Below are 17,812 nucleotides of genomic sequence, written 5' to 3'. Positions count from 1 at the left end.
TTATTCAAAACACAAGGGTATTTCGCAAATAATTCCGTGACAAAAATATAATAAATTAACCTTGGATGTTTAGTCGTGCCTTACCGCAGAAAAAGCGTGCTTCGCATGGCAGAGGCTACATGTTGCATTGCGAGGTTTCTCTTCTCCACCATGTTGTAAACTGTGTTGTATATGCCTATGTTGCGTTAATCTATTTTCATAATTGTTTAGTATATTTATTTGGTTTGCTATTTGCATGTCAAGTCAATCCGCACAATAAAACACACGAATACAAACGAATACAAATGTGCCTATATCAGATACGCCAAATGGATTAATTTTAATGTCAGACAATTGCCTCACACTGTATTTATTTTATATTGCAGAATTAACTGCTCTTTGGACTATACAAGGCCAACCAGAGTGTACGCCATGGTGATCATGACGGAGAGCTGCCCAGCTGCTCAGACCAGCCCTGCCCAGGGAAGGCCTCTCCAGGTCGGCTTCTATGAGATCATCCGCACGCTTGGGAAAGGAAACTTCGCTGTGGTGAAACTGGCTAGGCACAAAGTCACCAAGACACAGGTCTTTTATTACAATATTTTTCTCTATCAATGAAAATATAAATCAATCTATTCATAATTTTACAGTTTGTAAAGACTATATTATTAGATATAAAATGCAATTAAATTGTAATATATATACACATCGTTTACTGAGGAGTTTATTATGTGCTTGCAGGTGGCTATTAAGATCATAGACAAGACCAGGCTGAATCCCTCCAACCTGGAAAAGATCTACCGAGAAGTTCAGATCATGAAGCTGCTCAACCACCCACACATCATCAAACTGTACCAGGTGTGTGCCCTGTCCTCATGTTGCTGTTCTCCATTTGACCAAGGGTGTGTTTGAGCTTGTGTGCGTGTCGTTATTTTAGGTGTGACTGGCACTGCCTGATATTCTACACGAGAGCGGTTGGCTGTGGTGTGTTGCCATGTGTTTGCTGAGACACTGGAGCTGAGCAGAATCAGGGTAGAGATTGAAAGATAGATAGATAGATAGATAGATAGAGCGATAGATAGATAGATAGATACAAAGATAGACAGAAAGATAGAGAGATAGACGAGGAGAGGACACGCCCTAGGGTGGAGATTTTTGTGGTTTATTCTTTTCAATTTCACAGCCCTGTTTTGCACACACCCGCTTGTGTGTGTGTGCTTGTGTGAGTGTGTGTGTGTGTGTGTGTGAGTGTGTGTGTGCACCAGTGGAATGGGAGTAGATAAAAGAACACAATGCATCTGCATGTGTTAGAGATCATGTTGATGAGGAGATGTAAAAGAACGACAGACTAACGAGGTGCAGAGCGAGATAGAAAGTGTGAAGGGCAGCGAGAGTGGGCTAGCTGATCAGGGGAAGAAGGGGAAACAGAATGGTCTTAGGGATTCACATGTCTGATTGTCAGGATCAGTTAGTGTTAGTGAAATGTGTCTCTCCCTCACGTGAAGGTCAGACTGCCAAGCATGGCTCTAGTAGCTAATCACACACAAGATTTAGGAGCAGCAATCTGCTTTTTACCTTAGACACACACAAACACACACACTCACCAAACACACACACATACGTATGCTTGCCTTGCACTGTGGCACAGATGCTGATAACGTCACGCTAACACACTGATGCACGCACACACACATAAAAAAGACATACACGTACTGTATGTCTGTAAACAGAATCTTTGTATTCAATTTCGCTGCTGAAAGAGTAGCTTTAAGTGAATAAGTGATATTTATCACTGGTAAAATACTGAGAGGTGGTTAAAGTGAGGTAACGACCTCACCGTTCTGTTGCATTGTTGCGTTCTCGAAACACACGTAGACACACAGCCTATCCCTGAATCTTTCTCTGTGTCCTTGGGCTGTGTGAGGTGAGGACAGTCAGGTGGGACCCATTTGATGAAGGGATGAGCAGGTTTTTTCCCTCGCCTTAGGGACTCCTTTCCCCCATCACACACCCCCACCCCCGCCCGCCTGCAACAGCAGCCTTGTGATCTGCAGGCTCTCTCCTCCCTGTTTCCCCAGTCTTCTCGGTCCCGTTGGCCCGGTTCCTGTAGGGCAGGAAGTTCGCCGGAGTACAGGAAAGAGGGATAACAGTAATTGACCCCTGACCCTTGTGATAAAAAAAGCTCTTTCCGTTCCATTTGCTCACTGGCCCTCTGTGAACAGTATGTCACTTTTGAGCTCTGGTGAGCATCACATTCACGTCAGCCACCCCACCTCTCTTTCTTTCTGTCACCATGAACAACTACCTCTCTATGCTTTTTGTTCCTCTCACTTTCACTGTCCTCCACACTCATTCCCTCCCAAGCCACTATCAGTCTCACACCTCCCTCTATCTCTCAGTCTCTCTCTCTCTCTCTCTCTCTCTCTCTCTCTCTCTCTCTCTCTCTCTCTCTCTCTCTCTCTCTCTCTCTATCTCTCAGTCTCTAGCTATCTCTCTCTCTCTCTCTCTCTCTCTCTCTCTCTCTCTCTCTCTCTCTCTCTCTCTCTCTCTCTCTCTCTCTCTCAGTCTCTCAGTCTCTCTCTATCTCTCTCTCTCTCTCTCTCTCTCTCTCTCTCTCTCTCTCTCTCTCTCTCTCTCTCTCTCTCTCTCTCTCTCTCTCTCTCAGTCTCTCAGTCTCTCTCTATCTCTCAGTCTCTCTCTCTCTCTCTCTCAGTCTCTCTCTCTCTTCCTTTTTATCTCCCTTTTCGGGTGTTAGGGCCTCTCCTGACGTCAGCCTCACCTCCAGGCTGAGAGAGCAGCCCCCTTCTCCCAGATCAAGACTACCTCTTTACTTCCTGTTTACAAGATCCGTATATAATTTCTCTGACGCACAGTTCTCGTTATGACAGGCAGGCTTGCGAAAACAGGAGTTTCATTGATTACAGTTTGTTTCCCAAACTGATTTTTTTTATAATGTGTTGCATAACACCATGGGTCCCCTAAGGCCCTTTGAGTGTGGGAAGGTTTCCACTGTTCCAGGATGGGGATATACGTTTTTTTTTTCCTTGCTTTGTTGGTGGCGGTGATTCATGACTGATTCTGCTCATAGCGTTTTTGATACACACACCTCAGCTTGTGTGTGTGTCTGTGTGTGTGTGTAAATATATGTAAAGTCATGTAAAAATGAGGTCCTGCGGTTTCCCCTCCCAAAAATGAAAAATGTGTCTGGTGACAGGGTTTGTCTGGTTAGAAACACTGGTTAATGCTGGGATTTCGACGTGTGGATGTGTGTGTGTATGTGTGTTTGGATGTGTTTATATTCAAATTAAATATTAAATTAAATAATGACAATGCAGGAAGTGCATGTCAGCTTTCTTATGCAACTGGATATATCATGGAAAGTCACTGCTTGTGTATTTGCATATTTGTGTGTCTGTGTTTTTAGTGTGAGAGAGATAGCAGTTACTGGGATGTGTATTCAGAAGAGGGAAAGAGAAAGAGAGAGAGAGAGAGAGAGAGAGAGAGAGAGAGAGAGAGAGAGAGAGAGAGAGAGAGAGAGAGAGGAGAGAGAGATATAGAGAGAGGTGGCTAGTGCCAAATTCTGTCTCTGCTCAAACACTTAACCAGGTCTCTCAGTGGAAAGTCAAATCTCCTGTCGTCATCACAGGCTGCTTCTGCCCCACTTCTCTTCTAACCAACTCCTGTTTCTTTTCTGTGTGTCCGACAGGTCATGGAGACCAAAGACATGCTGTACATTGTCACAGAGTACGCAAAAAATGGAGAGATGTTTGGTGAGTTTCATGTTCACCTCCTTTGTTCCAACGTAGGTTGTGACGCTGTTTTTTTATGTAATAAAAGGGTCAGAACGATATTTAATCTGTCTGTCACCTGGGATTTATAGCAGACAGGAATATTATCCTCCTCTGACGCAAACCATCACTCTGTTCTCCCTGACACCTGATCTATTAACCCCCCCCCCCCACGCCTCACACACACACACACACAAAGCACCATCCCATCCCATTGTAGTTTCTGTAAATATCTAAACCTAACATGATTTTTTCTATTCTCTCCTTCCTGCATCCTCTCTCTCTCTCTCTTTCTCTCTCTTAGACTACCTAACCTCTAATGGCCGTATGAGTGAGGATGAGGCCAGGAGGAAGTTTTGGCAGATCCTGACGGCGGTTGATTATTGCCACCGACACCACATAGTTCACAGAGACCTGAAGACTGAGAATCTGCTGCTGGATGCCAACATGAACATTAAGCTGGCCGGTACGTACCCCCTGGACTTGACTGAAGACAGAGAGATGTACAGTACTAAACCTACATACATATAGAACATGGAAGTGGTGGGAGATATTACTGCCTTAGTAAACCATTAAGATATGTTTTCACCAATAGCACTTATGAATAGTTGTTATTTACAAAGTTTATACTATTACAGTGAAATAGTGCGATGAACATGAACATTGAGCAAGGTGAGATAGTGTGTCTTAGAGAGGACGTGTGCCAGCACCAGTAGGAAACCCTCACAGACACACACACACACACACACACACACTGACACGCACATGAAAACAGACACAGAAATGCCTGGCAACGTGACAAACCAAAAACATCCAAATCTTAAAGCTGTCTCCTAGCAGTAAAACAAGTTTGTTGTTGAAGCTCAGGGTGATTACAGCTTAGATACGATCATTTTTCTTACATTCCTTTGGAGAGGATTACATCACTAGCACGCCCTGTTGAACAGAACCTTGATTCTCCTGGCTGGGGCAGCAGTCATGGTTCAATAGAAGTTTCAAGCAAACAATCATGAGTTACGTTAACGAGCCAACTCCTTATCCCCTCTCCTCCCCCTCCCTCCTTCACCTCTTCTAGACTTTGGATTCGGGAATTTCTACAATGCCGGCGAGCCCCTGTCTACATACTGTGGAAGTCCCCCCTATGCTGCCCCAGAGGTGTTTGAGGGCAAGGAGTACGAGGGTCCTCAACTCGACATCTGGGTAAGTGGACGCCACATGACGCTCTAGAGAACAACATCCCAATCAGAAATGCCCACGAAAGAAACTCATGACAAAATAGATTCACGTAAACAAAATGATTTTGGGGAAACGTAAAATGGGCTATCTAAATGTTCTCCTGCTCTGTGTGTTCTTCCTGGTTCGTGCAGAGCCTGGGTGTAGTCCTCTACGTTCTGGTGTGCGGGACCCTGCCATTTGATGGGTCCAGCTTGCCAGCCCTCAGACAGAGGGTCACGGAAGGACGCTTCAGAATACCCTTCTATATGTCCCAAGGTAGGTCGGCATCGCCAAGGCAACCTACTATCAATGAACCTCAACAGCTAGCCAACCAGGATTGGCAAATAACACAGGATGGCAAATATCTGAAACATTGTCTACTACAGGGCTTATTCTGCTGAAACTCTTATTCTCACGGAACTCATGTGAAACGTGGTTGATCTGAAGTCTCCTCTCCTCCCCTCTCTTGTCCAGACTGTGAGAACCTGATCCGGAAGATGCTGGCTGTGGACCCAGCCAAGAGAATCAGCATGGCCCAGATCAAGCAGCACCGCTGGATGCTGGCAGACCCGGCAGCTCCCCAGCACACCGTCAGCCTTAGCCTGACCGACTACAACTCCAATCTGGGGGACTACAGCCAGCCAGTCCTCAGCATCATGAACACGCTGGGCATTGACCGCCAGAGGACCATTGAGGTGAGAGGAGGAAGGGATGGAGGGAGGAAGGAAGGAAGGAAGGGGAAGGGGGGTTGGAGGAAAGTTGGAGGTTGGATGGTTGGATGTACTGTTGATCATGTGCGCCAAGTGGGGACATGCTGTGTGTGTGTGTGTGTAGTCAGAAGATATACTATCTCTATGCCGCCACAGACAAACCCCTCTGTGCCAGGCGGCTTACTGCCTGTTGTGTAGAAGAATTAAAGGGATAACTAGCATCTGCTTTTAAAAGCTGACACACTGAGCATGGAGCCGCAATGGCAGCCTCTAAGGAGCTTAGACAGAGAACAGGATGCAGACCCTTGTTTGTGTGTCGGTGTTTGTCAAGTACTCTTAACGAACCGCCCCTTGCTTTTGTTCTGTCCTTCCTGCTATCCAGTCTCTTCAGAGCAGCAGCTACAACCACTTCTCAGCCATCTACTACCTGCTACTGGAGAGAGTCAGGGAGCATCGGGCCCAGCAGCTCAGCAGACAGTGTGGAACCTGGGGCCAGAGACCCAGGAGCACGTCCGACTCCACCACCCCAGAGGTGAGAGCTACGGCTGGCTTAGATGCCCACGCCCCTGGACCTGGAGTTCTTTTGCCTGGGTGTCCCCCAGACTTGCATCTGTTCTTATGTCTGCCCACTTTGTTTTCTCTGTCAGGTCATTATGGAATCCTCTGACAGCTTCAGAACCACAGTGTTTCCTCTCCCAGCCAAGAGCACTCCTCCAGTTCACTCGGAGATGGATTGTGACCAGGGTGCTCTCTTCCAGGTAAGCAAAAAAACTGAACCATCCGTCCACAAATATGTCGCTTGTTATGTATGCATATTACGGATAGATATGCCAGCAGTTAGCTTGATAGAAGCTACATGGAACTATGCTGGCACATAACTTTTACAGGGAATAGTTAGCTTTATAACCGTTGGTACTCCTATCTGTCTCCTATCTGTCAGCGGCTAACGTGTAGCGCTCCTCCCCCTGTTTCCAGCGTGTGGTGTTCCCTGTGGAGGCCAGTCTGAACCGGCTGCTCTGGAGTCGCTCCATCTCCCCCAACAGCCTGCTGGAGACCAGCATCAGCGAGGAGGTTCGTCCTACAGACCTGGAGGAGGAGGAAGCCACACACAGCGCCACCCCCCCGCTCCCCCTGACCACCACCTCCCGCAGACACACGCTGGCCGAGGTCTCCGCCCACATTCACCAGTGCCACCCCCCTTGTGAGTAGACCGAAAGGCACGCGCACGCGCACACGCCAATACGCGGGGCACAGCCATGTTAACCTTCTCCCTCCTCTTCCTCGCCAGGCGTCAAAGTCAGCCCCTCAGAGGGAGCCTCCTCCGACGGCTGCCTGGAGTCCTCCTCGCTCGGCCCCGCCCCGGTGGTCCCTCCGAGGGGCCTGTCGGCCTTTCTGGGGTCTGCAAGAACCCCTGGTTCCTTCGCCCCCTCTGGGGCCTTCCTGACCCTCTCCTCACACCTTCTACCCAAGACCCGGGGCTCCCTGCCTGCAGCCAACTTTCAGGAAGGACGCAGGGCCTCTGACACCTCCCTCACGCAAGGTAGGCCACTCACTCTCATGTCTAGGATGACACAGATGTTCAGTCGATCTCTCTTGTGCCGTTTGCTCTCTCTCTATATATAAACATGTGTAGCTAATGCCCACAACCTTTGCACCTCCAGGCCTTAAAGCCTTCCGCCAACAGCTGAGAGGAAAGAACACCCGCACCAAAGGGCTTCTGGGATTGAACAAGATTAAGGGGTTGGCGCGGCAGGTTTGCCCTCCGACCCTCTGTAACCGTGGCAGCCGGGGGTCCCTGGGCCCAGCCCTTAGTGAGCACCGTAGCATGCTGGAGGAAGTGCTACACCAGCAAAGGTACACACACTCACACACACTCACACACACACACACACACATGCACACGCACAAACACACAGACCAGTTGTCTCTGTAGTAACAGTTGTACTCTGTCTCTTTCTCCAGGATGTTGCAGATCCAGCATCAGCCTCAACCTCAGCCCACTAACACTGGGCCTACCCAGAACCCCCTGATCTTCCTGCCCCAGCAGCAACCTGCCTCCCCTCCCCCAACCTCCATTTTCACCCCCTCCACCCTGTTTGACGCCCCCATCTCCTCCCTCCTGCAGGGAGAACCTTCCCACACCCCTCTGACCCCCTCCCAGAACACCATGGCATTCCATCACACCCTCTGGCAGACTCCACTGGGGGTCTCCTCCCTCTCTCCTGTGGCTTCGGCCGCATGCCTCCTGGAGGCTCGTCTGCACATCAGCCAGCAGCCTCATCTTCACCCCCAGCCCCAGGTCCCAGTCCAGGCCCAGGTCCCAGTCCAGGCCCAGGTCCCAGTCCAGGCCCAGGTCCCAGTCCAGGCCCAGGTCCCCTTCGTGCCTAGGCCGGGTGTGTGGAACCTGGGGTCAATGAGTAGCCCAGAGAATGAGATGCAGGAGCTGGGGCGGGGTGACAAACAGCAAATCAGCAGCTGTGTGATGGTGAAATAATGGAGTGTGGAAATGGTTCGATCTCTTCCTCTCGGAGGAGGAAACAAAACATGAGTATGCCACTGACAAGCAGGGTGAGTTTGGAACATTTTAGCAGAACAATTGAGTCTGATTACCCGGTCACTGGTAGAGTGCTCTCTGGTCTGAACAGAGAGGAGCCCCTCTGTAAAGCTGAGCACTGAACGGCCAGGTGAAGAAACATGCCAGAGACAAATACAGGAGACTCCAAGCAAACGGTCTCTTGAACAACATCCAAACTGTCACGTGTCCACCTGTGAGGCTTTTGTGTGCTCATCTAAGCTGACGAATAAGCAATAACCAAACCCTGGACAAGGCCTAGGATCCTTTACAGATCCCACCCTCCCCGAGAGAAGCAATAATGGACTTTGGGGTCCCTGTGCCCCTCACTGCCCAGAGAAAAGCCTCCTTCCACTCTCATGCTACAAGGAGGAGGGACAAATTCACTTGAATAACTGGTATTCACCTGCCAGTCCATGACTAGATCATGTTTCATTCACAGTTTCATTTTCGCATTCAATTTAGAGATGAGAGGATCTTCAATATGACTTTTTTTTTTACGTTTCCATGTCTGCACATTTCCGAACGATGATTTTGACGATTCACTCTGTAGGAGAAACCAAAGTTGTCCTTTTTTTTTTTTTTTGGTCCAATAGCGTTTCCATATTATTTATTTTATTTGACTTTGTTATATGACATTGTAGCAGACTTTTGAACGGGCAGTATCCTAAGCTTCCAACCTTCAGTGAGTGTACATGATTGTGATTTGACAAACTGTGATGTGTTAGAATGTAGCTCACGTCCCGCTGCTTGATCTTCACCTGCGGACACTGAAGAACGAAACGTAGTCGACTAAAGCACAGCATAGGTACAGCCATGTCCAAGCAGCTCTGTGCGTTTGTGTGTGCGCCCGTTGGCGCCTAACAAATGCGTAGGCTTGAACTCATTGTTAATGACTCTCACCGCAAAAAAACGACCCTCAGTCGGAGATCACCAAAGCTTTCAGTGCTTCTGTTTTATTTCTACCTCCTTAAGTTCATGTCTGAAAATGTGGAACATTTGCAAACATTGTCCATATATAAGCATTACTTCTTCCTCTACAATCCACAAGTGTAATAAGTCTCTCTTTTCACATAATACAGTTTATGAATATGTGATTTAATGCTTTCATGTGCACAGAACAAAGACTGTGGGACTAGTGCAATATTTCACATTGAAATGCAGAAGAAAGGTAGAGAAGCCAGGCTTGTACACCTGTCTGGTCATGTTTTGTAGTTTTCTTTTCTTTTTTGTTCATTTCTGTTTAAATGTACAATGGTTTGATATCTTCAGAGGGAGAGGTGTTGGCAGAGAATTGCAGGTACTACAGTAGATCTGTGTTTTTATTCAACAAGAATACATAAATATGAATTTGTATTAGAGAGAAAATACGTTGTTTCTCATAACAACACAATTGCCTTTGTGTCCTGAGTGGTTTCCATGTAGTAATAGCAGAAGAAGAATCCGACACAGATCAGAGAAAGACAGACTCTCTCTGAGCTCCTACTTCTGCCACCAGATGCTAATGCTAATAGCTAATGCTACTGCTGTCTGCTGAGTCAACTGATGGTAGGTTGGGCTCCTAGACCACGGCTTTAGCCTATATGTTGTTTTTGTATTTTTCTATATAAAGAAATGAATTTAAGAATATAAGAAAACAACAACTTGTAGCAATACTATTTTAGCTGAAATGTGACTTTTCTTGAAATCAATTGGTAGAATGGTAGCAATAGCTGGATGTCTGCCATCATATGTGTGTTGGGTCGATATTTCAAGACAATATATTCAGCTGTGTGTCCTGTATGATGATGGCTGTGCACCAGTACTTAGTTAAACTCTTGCATATCTGTGAAGTGGTCTCTCTATGAACAACATGCTGGAACGAGGGAAAATGTTTGGGAATGCCTAGTGTAAAATGTGTTTTTTTATGATTTGTTTCTTGAAATGAGCAGTGTTTTTATTTGATTTGATTGCATTTGCACCACCAATGCTTGTGCCTTTATCTGAACAAACTTAGATTAGAATGAGGCTCTGGACATTATCCATTGGTCATCAAATAGAGAAGAGAACAGACTCACTAAGCTTTTTTTTTCACTTAGGTTGAACTTGCTGTATTGAGAAAAGAGCAAGTGTTGCACTTTATTTTGTTATGTTTGAGATTTGTTTACTTGGTGGGTTCAAATTTTCCGAGGTCATTAGACTGAACTAGTGAGCTATTGAAACACTAACAAAATTATCAAAGGTCCTAGTAAACATTTTTGGATAATAGTAAATACTATGTTCTTCTGATTTGCTACTTGACTATATGTGTGTTTGTATGAATGTTAAGTATGGAGAAAATGTTTATTTATGTGGCTATTTATTTGAATAAAATTCACTTCTCAAACTTTTTGCGTCCCTTGAGTCCATTCAGAGACAATTCAATGATTTGTGTTCGTAGAGAGGGATGACAACTGTCAGTGGTGAGTGTGTAGGGGATGGACCCAAATGCAGAGGAAACAGGATTTCAATAGCAAGGACTTTATTTGGTAAACAAGAACACAACAGGGACACTCCCATCCCAACAAGGAACGAACACAAAACAGGCACTTAAATACAAAACCCAAACAAGACACAGGTGAAAGGAATCATACTAACGAGCAAACTGAAACAACCTAACAAGATACAGGTGAAGGCAATCAGGCAGAGAAACACTAGGGCAGGGAAAACCAAGAACGACGCTAAACATGAAACGGGCTCGGCCGTGGCCGTGACAACAACAAAGTGCTTCAAATCAAGAATATTCTTTGTTAGTCCCTTCATCTGGGTCTGGGTTGTTTGGAGAGGACCAAAATATCACTGTCCCACCAAAACTGCTGCTGATGCATGGGGAAGACTCTGCTGCCTGCTAAGATGATGCTATGACGCAATGTGATGACGTGATAAACCCAGTGACCCTGAAGTGTATTAGTCATGATGGAGAGAGGGAGGGATTGAGAGAGGGAGGGGAGGGGGGTTAGGACAGGCGTTATCGATGACAGGGATGGAGGTGTGGGATGAATGGAGACACGATAGCAGCATTCATACCCTCATCTACCCTCACTACAACACCCTATGATTCATTACATACTTCACTGATATATTCAATCTGGCTGCTGTAAAGACTTTAACAAATCCTTTATAAACTAACACTGATGCATGTGTGTTTAGAAAACCTGCATGTGTTATTTATTACGGTATAGTCAAGAAAACAAACATGTTTGCTTTAACTATTTAAATAATAAAATAATAAAACCTTTTATATGTAGTTTAGTGGAGCTATCCCAGACATAAGCCAGTCTTCTTCGGTAAACTAGCTTTATGGAACAGGCCCCAGGATAATGTTCCTTGTGTTGACATAGTGGTTCCTGTCTAACTCTCCCCCACTGAAAGGAAAGCAATGGAGAAAGAGTGTCACAGCCTGATTACACTTGTCTGTCTGTCTCCGGGTGTCTCCCGTCTTCCTCATTATCCACGGTGCATTTAACCCTGTACTTTTTGTTTGTGTACTGCCAGTTTGTCTTGTTTTATTAGTCCTATCTTACAGTTTTTCCAAATGCTTACACACAAATTCCTTACTTTTCACACAATTTCTGAAACCTGACACTCAAACACCAGAATCACACCTCAAATCTGCAAAACCATACGCACATTTTTGGCCTTTGACTCAGTTTTCAATTTCATAAAACACTTTTTGCAAAACACAACACACAATTCTCCACGTAACCCACAACATTCTAACAGGAAGCATCTTGATTTCCTTTTTAAAACACAACCAATCAAAATGACACACTAATTCATCAGTGCCTTACACTAACTCCTCACATGTGCAAACACTCATTGCTTTACTCAACACCAACCAATCATGGCTTTAGAATAGGCCTATAAATAGCCTACGTAATTTGAGTTGATTTACAGTGGTGGGTATAATTTGAACCTTTACTGTAGAAAAGATAACAGGTATGTAACAATATACTGTAATATACACATGTTCTAATGTACACATAATAGCTGTTTCAGCACAACACACGGTATACTACACACAGACATATATTTTAGCACCCATGCATCCATTGACTGCAGTGCACTGCATGATTGGTCTCAGTCTAATGGATTACTGTATCATACCATGCAACAGTACAGTAAGAAGACATTCTGACAATATTGTAGAACATAGTATATATTACTGTATGCTACAGTTCATGACACACAGACACACCATTCCGTAATCACCTTTTTCAAAATTAGATTTGGTTTCTGTCCTACTACACATTTTCTTTTGTACTGTGTAATACTGTATTCACGACCACAAATGCTTATAGTAAAAAAATAAGTTTGGTTTCAATCTTGTTTTCGTGTTTACCATGAATTTTTCATCATCTCTGCCATTTACTTTCAATCTTGTACAGAAATGTACAAAGGAGCTCATGAAAGAAGAGCTTAATGTTTTGAATAACTGTGTGTATATGATATATACAAAAATGTAATATAATGGCAAAAGTGTTTGCAACATGAGACAAATGTGTGCTTTTGAGACGTGTTTGTGATATTTTGAATGCAGTGCTTCATTTTGCAAGAGAAGCGAGGCATTTTGCATTTCGTGTGTGCAGTTGTTGGATTTGTGTGTTAAGTTTTGAAAAAAAAAATGTGTGTAAGCCTTTGAAAAAAACTGTAAGAGAAACTTCTGCCTGCCCTGACGTCGAGCCTGCTTGCCCTTTTGTTCCTTAAATAAATCTAAGACTTGCTAACTCGGTTCTGTATTTTTGTACGCATTTGGGTCTAGCCTGAGTTTTGATAGACACAGAGAGAGGCTAGTAAGGGAATGATGAGAAGATAGACAGAAAGGCAGAGCAATATTATGCAGTAGAGTTAAGGCTGTCACAATCACATTAATCACAAGCTCTAGCCAGCTGTACACACAGCCGTATCAAACTATCCCCAAAACACCGGCTGTGTGTGTGTGTGTGTGTGTGTGTGTGTGTGTGTGTGTGTGTGTGTGTGTGTGTGTGTGTGTGTGTGTGTGTGTGGGGGTGTATGTCTATTTGTATTTGCATGTACATGTGTGATATACCCTCCGTGTCTAAGAGAGTTGGATGTGAGATGTCGTTTTTGTTGGCACACGGTGTGTCCCATGTGTGTAAGCTGAGCTGAGATCATTCTGTCCAGGGCAACCAGTGCAGAGCAGATAGGATGAGACAGCATAGACACAGCCCTACTCAGATCAAATACACACATAAAAGAAGTCAGACAAATTAATAAAGAGTAGGAGGGAGAAAGAGAAACCTCAGAAGTCAGTTTAAGAGAGAGACACAGTCAATAGTTAAACAAAGAATGTAATGAGAGAGCAATATCTGGAAAGTCCCCAGAATCCCTGGCAGAAGGTCAGATGAACCCCTGCTGCAAACGCCTCTGGGCTATAGGACCTCAAGTCTGTGCATTTCAGTGTGAATAGCACTTAGATGGACCTGTCCTCTTAACCTCCCCAAAATACATGTTTTCAAACTAGATCCCAGACACAACCTATCATGAAACATTCAGAGGTCTCTGAATAAGTAACTTTGTTCTCACAGGGAAGGCAGATGGGGGAGATAGGTAAGTTTGTCCAAAGTTTACCAGTGAAATGCAAAGAAATCTAAAGCAATAGAACATTACACATCCCCCCACGTTGAGATAAACTTAGATTTCCGATTGCGTGTGTGAGAAACCCACAGAAAAAGCAATAATGAGTTGTTACTCTTAATCAGGTCAAAGTTTGTGTGAATACCAGAGGATTGGAAAGATTGTAGTCCAGACAGACTTTAGGAGGCAAACAATGTTCAGCTGACTAATCCAGAGAGAGAGAGAGAGAGAGATAGAGAGAGAGAGAGAGAGAGAGAGAGAGAGAGAGAGAGAGAGAGAGAGAGAGAGAGAGAGAGAGAGAGAGAATGACAGCGTGAGAGGCAAGAGAGACACAGAAAGAAAGAAAGCAAGAGAGTGTCCTCCTCACTAACACACACACACACACACACACAGACACTCACTGGGTCATCTGTGAGTGCTATGACGCACATTGGGCTCTGTTAATATTGTACAGGGGGTTCTGGCATCTGCGTGAGCATTCCATTACAGGTCTCATACACCAAGTTCACTAAGCAGCTGTAGGCCTATGCAGAATTAGCTCTCTCTCTCTCTCTCGTATTATTTAGTTTTCTCTCTCTCTCTCTTTTCTATCGCTGATTGTTTTTCATCCTTTTAATCTCTCACTATTTTCTGCCTGTCTCTCTGTTCATCTTACTGTTTAGGTTCTAAAAGCTAACTTCAAAACGAAATCTTTTCAAATAAATCATTGCTAACATGATAGCAATATTCCATTAATCCAAAATTGCTAAAGAAATATCACATACGATTCCGGTCAACTGCTTGTCTGTGTGGTTGTGTATGCGCGCGTTCTGTCTATGACCCGAGTGCGTGTGTCCCCAATCACGTTGTGTCGCCACACTTCGTACAGTTTAGTAGCCTACTGAGATTCTCAGCTGCAAAGCAACGAGCTCCCAGATAAACCTAACCTTTGGAGGTAAAACTGTTGTGCACAAGCTGATGTCTATGCACAGTATCAATTCATTTTGTCGCTTGCACTCCAAATGCAAAATGGTGCTGTGGTGAACGATCCTACAACAAAGGAACCAAAAATGTTAAAGAAACTATAACTATGGTCACAGTGTAACTTTTATTTCCTCACAAAATTTTCAAAAGTAGGCTAGCTGATATTATCGGTGATCTCCGTTAGGTCTTCAGAGTAACACGCTTCTTTACCAGTCACTAACTAGCAACGGGACGTCGTGCGCGTACGCTGTACGCATGTTGCTGAATGGAAACTTGGATGATGTGAGCAGCGAGCAGAGCAAACGGTCTGCGTCATTGTCACCGGGCCCAGTTGGTTACGTCGACGACTAGTTAGCTGCGGTTACACTTCCGTTACACTTAATACTGGGGACTAACACACCGAAATGCTCGTTTTGATCAAGAGACATATTTCTTATTTTCATTACCGCAGTCTCCTAAATGTATGAGTAGGTTTGACTGAGAAAGGTGACCCGGTTGGCCTTATTAATGTGTAAGGTTAAAAACAAACCCGATCTAGATCAACGTATATCGTCGTATTTATAGCCTACACAACGTTCTTTCTGAGCTCGACTGTGTTTTTGAGGTGTCTCTACGCGGCCTCTTTGAGAAATATGGGTGCGCCCGTCTTTTTTGCGGCCGCTCAGACACTAATAGTTAAAAATCTCAGAACTCCGTATAGTGTCGTCACTGTCGCTGTTTTTCAGCTAGCTTGCAACTGTAAACGTTAGGTTTCCTTATGATTAGCAAATTACAGTTAGCCATACAAACATTAGTTTTAGCTACTAGCACTAGTCTTTCTAGCGATCAAGAGTTGGACATAGTCTGCGCCCTATCTGACTATGGTTGAGGGAGAAAGATCTTCGCGTGCTGACTAATAGCCCCATCATCGTCAATTCTGTATAGTGCTCAAACTTCAACACACACGCACACGGAACAGGCGTTGCTTCCTATTCTTGCCATTGTATGTGCGTGCGTGCGTGAGCGAGAGAGAGAGAGATAGAAGTGGGGAGAGACACTGGTGATGATTTATCCCTGTAGGAGAGATGTGAGAATAGCTATGACGCATGATGTCATTATCTCCCCTCTATTTGCTCAGTGAATATTAGCTTTACAAAGAGAGAGGAAGGGATAGGAGAGGGGGGAAGGGAGATAGTGGAGAGCAATAGAGTGGGGTAGATTTCTTCCTACTTTTGAGCAGATATTCTTGGAAAGCTTAGTTTTCTGAATCAATACAGGAGCTGAAAGTAAGATTGACTGACCTAGACTCAGAATTCCAAGGTAATTCCCACCAGTTGGATTAAAGGTAGTAAATGTTTAAGTCCCTCAAGGTCATTTTCATGCATTTTTTCCCTTTCATGCTTTGGCAGCTATGTCCACAACCATTTCTCTGCGCTGCTTTCCCTAGATCTCTTTACATCCTCTTGAACCCTTTCTCTCTCTCACCATCATACTTTTGTGCTTTAGTTTTTCAGTTAGTTGTAGACAAGTTAATGCAGGTATGTTTGACTTTTGTGTGTCTGTCAACAAACCGACCAGGTGGATAGTCTTAAGAGGATAGTCTCTATTTGCACAAGCAGCTGGAGAAGACAAGAAAATAGGTTGTTTGTGGGGGGCAAGGGTGGGGGCACCGGAGCGTCTGATTGGAAGGAAAGCTGGAGTGGTGTCGTCTCTGGCCTTGGCCCTGCGGATACTTAGCCGCTGGTGGACCTGCTGAATGTGGTGACATCATCCGCTGTCACATCCGAATATTTTTGGTGTTAGGCCATTTCCCGCCTACCTAAAAGTGAGTGTTGCATCTCACGTACTCACACATCCACACCCATTCCTCCATTGGAGGACTGGGTGGTGACTTGATGATGCGGTTGGATTTTGGACGTAAAAGAGCTAAGTAGGTGGACAGGTTGGGAGCTCCCCAAAATGACAGAACACTTGGTTGAACAACACTATGCACTTACTGTCACTACACACCCACACACACTGTCTTTCCTTTTCCTCACACTCATCCACTCATCCACAAGCAATACACACATCCCATGGCTTACCATGCTTCCAAGGGGCATTGCCTACTGCTGAGTTGGCCCGGTACAGGAGTTAAAGAGGGGAGGAGAAGGAAGTAGGTCTGAGGCCCAACCACACACTCACACTCCCCCCCCCCCTCCCACACACACACACACAGGGTTCTGTGGAAACTTGATAATCTGGTGACTGATAGACATCTGATCTCTTGATAACCTAGGAAGAGAATAAGAGAGAGTTACATAATACACAACCGTATACCTACAAAGTTACCAACAGCCTAACCACAGGGGCAGTGAGGGTCAATGGTTGTTCTGACGAAACCGCTGTAACCTTGGCGATAGACACACCTCTGCAATATTAGACACAGCATACACTGACGCCGTTGTCTTTCAACTAGCTGAACTATATCTGGAGAGTAGACAGCCAACAGACAACCAACAGCCAATAATTACCACTTAACAATTCCAATATGTCTAGGTTTACTCCTGTATTTTCCTGTTTACTGTAACTATTACAGTGTGTTGGAAACCTATGGAGTTCAAAGCCCAGGGAAAGAGAATGGGAGCCTCGGACAGTCAGTACTGGGGACAGAACAGATGCCACAAACTCGAGGTTTTATAACACCAAACACACACACACAAGCACATACACACACAGAGCAGGGCTTGTCCCTGAGAGCAGCCTCTGTAGACAGAGTCTGACTCACGGCAGCTAAACTCTCTAATCCACCACCTCTGCCTTTCACTGCACATCCCCGTCAAACCTCCACAGACGCGTGTCTGTATGTGTATTTGTGTGCGTTTGTGTGTTTGTTCCTATGGGTTTGTTTGCCAGTTTTTTACGAGCATAGCCTACTTTGACAGGCAGTCAAGTGCTACAGTTAAGATTGTAAAAACAAGGTAAGAACATCAATATAAAATACAATAGAT

The 17,812-nt window shown here is 45.0% G+C and overlaps 1 protein-coding gene across 2 annotated transcripts in view; it reads left to right on the top strand.

The window, feature by feature from the left end:
• sik1 (salt-inducible kinase 1) overlaps positions 1-10,629 on the top strand; it is an 11,102-nt gene extending 473 nt beyond the window's left edge. The window contains exons 2-15 of one of the 2 annotated variants that reach the window (XM_062457124.1): positions 366-564; positions 721-837; positions 3,686-3,749; positions 4,072-4,233; positions 4,843-4,967; positions 5,135-5,258; positions 5,457-5,677; positions 6,075-6,224; positions 6,340-6,450; positions 6,668-6,893; positions 6,981-7,232; positions 7,354-7,546; positions 7,655-8,009; positions 8,064-10,629. In XM_062457124.1, coding sequence (XP_062313108.1) covers positions 412-564; positions 721-837; positions 3,686-3,749; positions 4,072-4,233; positions 4,843-4,967; positions 5,135-5,258; positions 5,457-5,677; positions 6,075-6,224; positions 6,340-6,450; positions 6,668-6,893; positions 6,981-7,232; positions 7,354-7,546; positions 7,655-8,009; positions 8,064-8,186 — 2,376 coding nt within the window. In that variant the 5' untranslated portion in view covers positions 366-411 and the 3' untranslated portion in view covers positions 8,187-10,629. Of the gene's footprint in view, positions 1-365; positions 565-720; positions 838-3,685; positions 3,750-4,071; positions 4,234-4,842; positions 4,968-5,134; positions 5,259-5,456; positions 5,678-6,074; positions 6,225-6,339; positions 6,451-6,667; positions 6,894-6,980; positions 7,233-7,353; positions 7,547-7,654 lie in introns of both variants that reach the window. The other variant, XM_062457123.1, reaches the window with a different exon arrangement.
• The last annotated feature ends 7,183 nt before the right edge of the window (positions 10,630-17,812 follow it).

The sequence above is a fragment of the Osmerus eperlanus genome, chromosome 3, assembly GCF_963692335.1.
Source record: "Osmerus eperlanus chromosome 3, fOsmEpe2.1, whole genome shotgun sequence".
Classification (NCBI taxonomy): domain Eukaryota; kingdom Metazoa; phylum Chordata; class Actinopteri; order Osmeriformes; family Osmeridae; genus Osmerus; species Osmerus eperlanus.
This window is presented reverse-complemented; position numbering and strand designations above follow the sequence as displayed.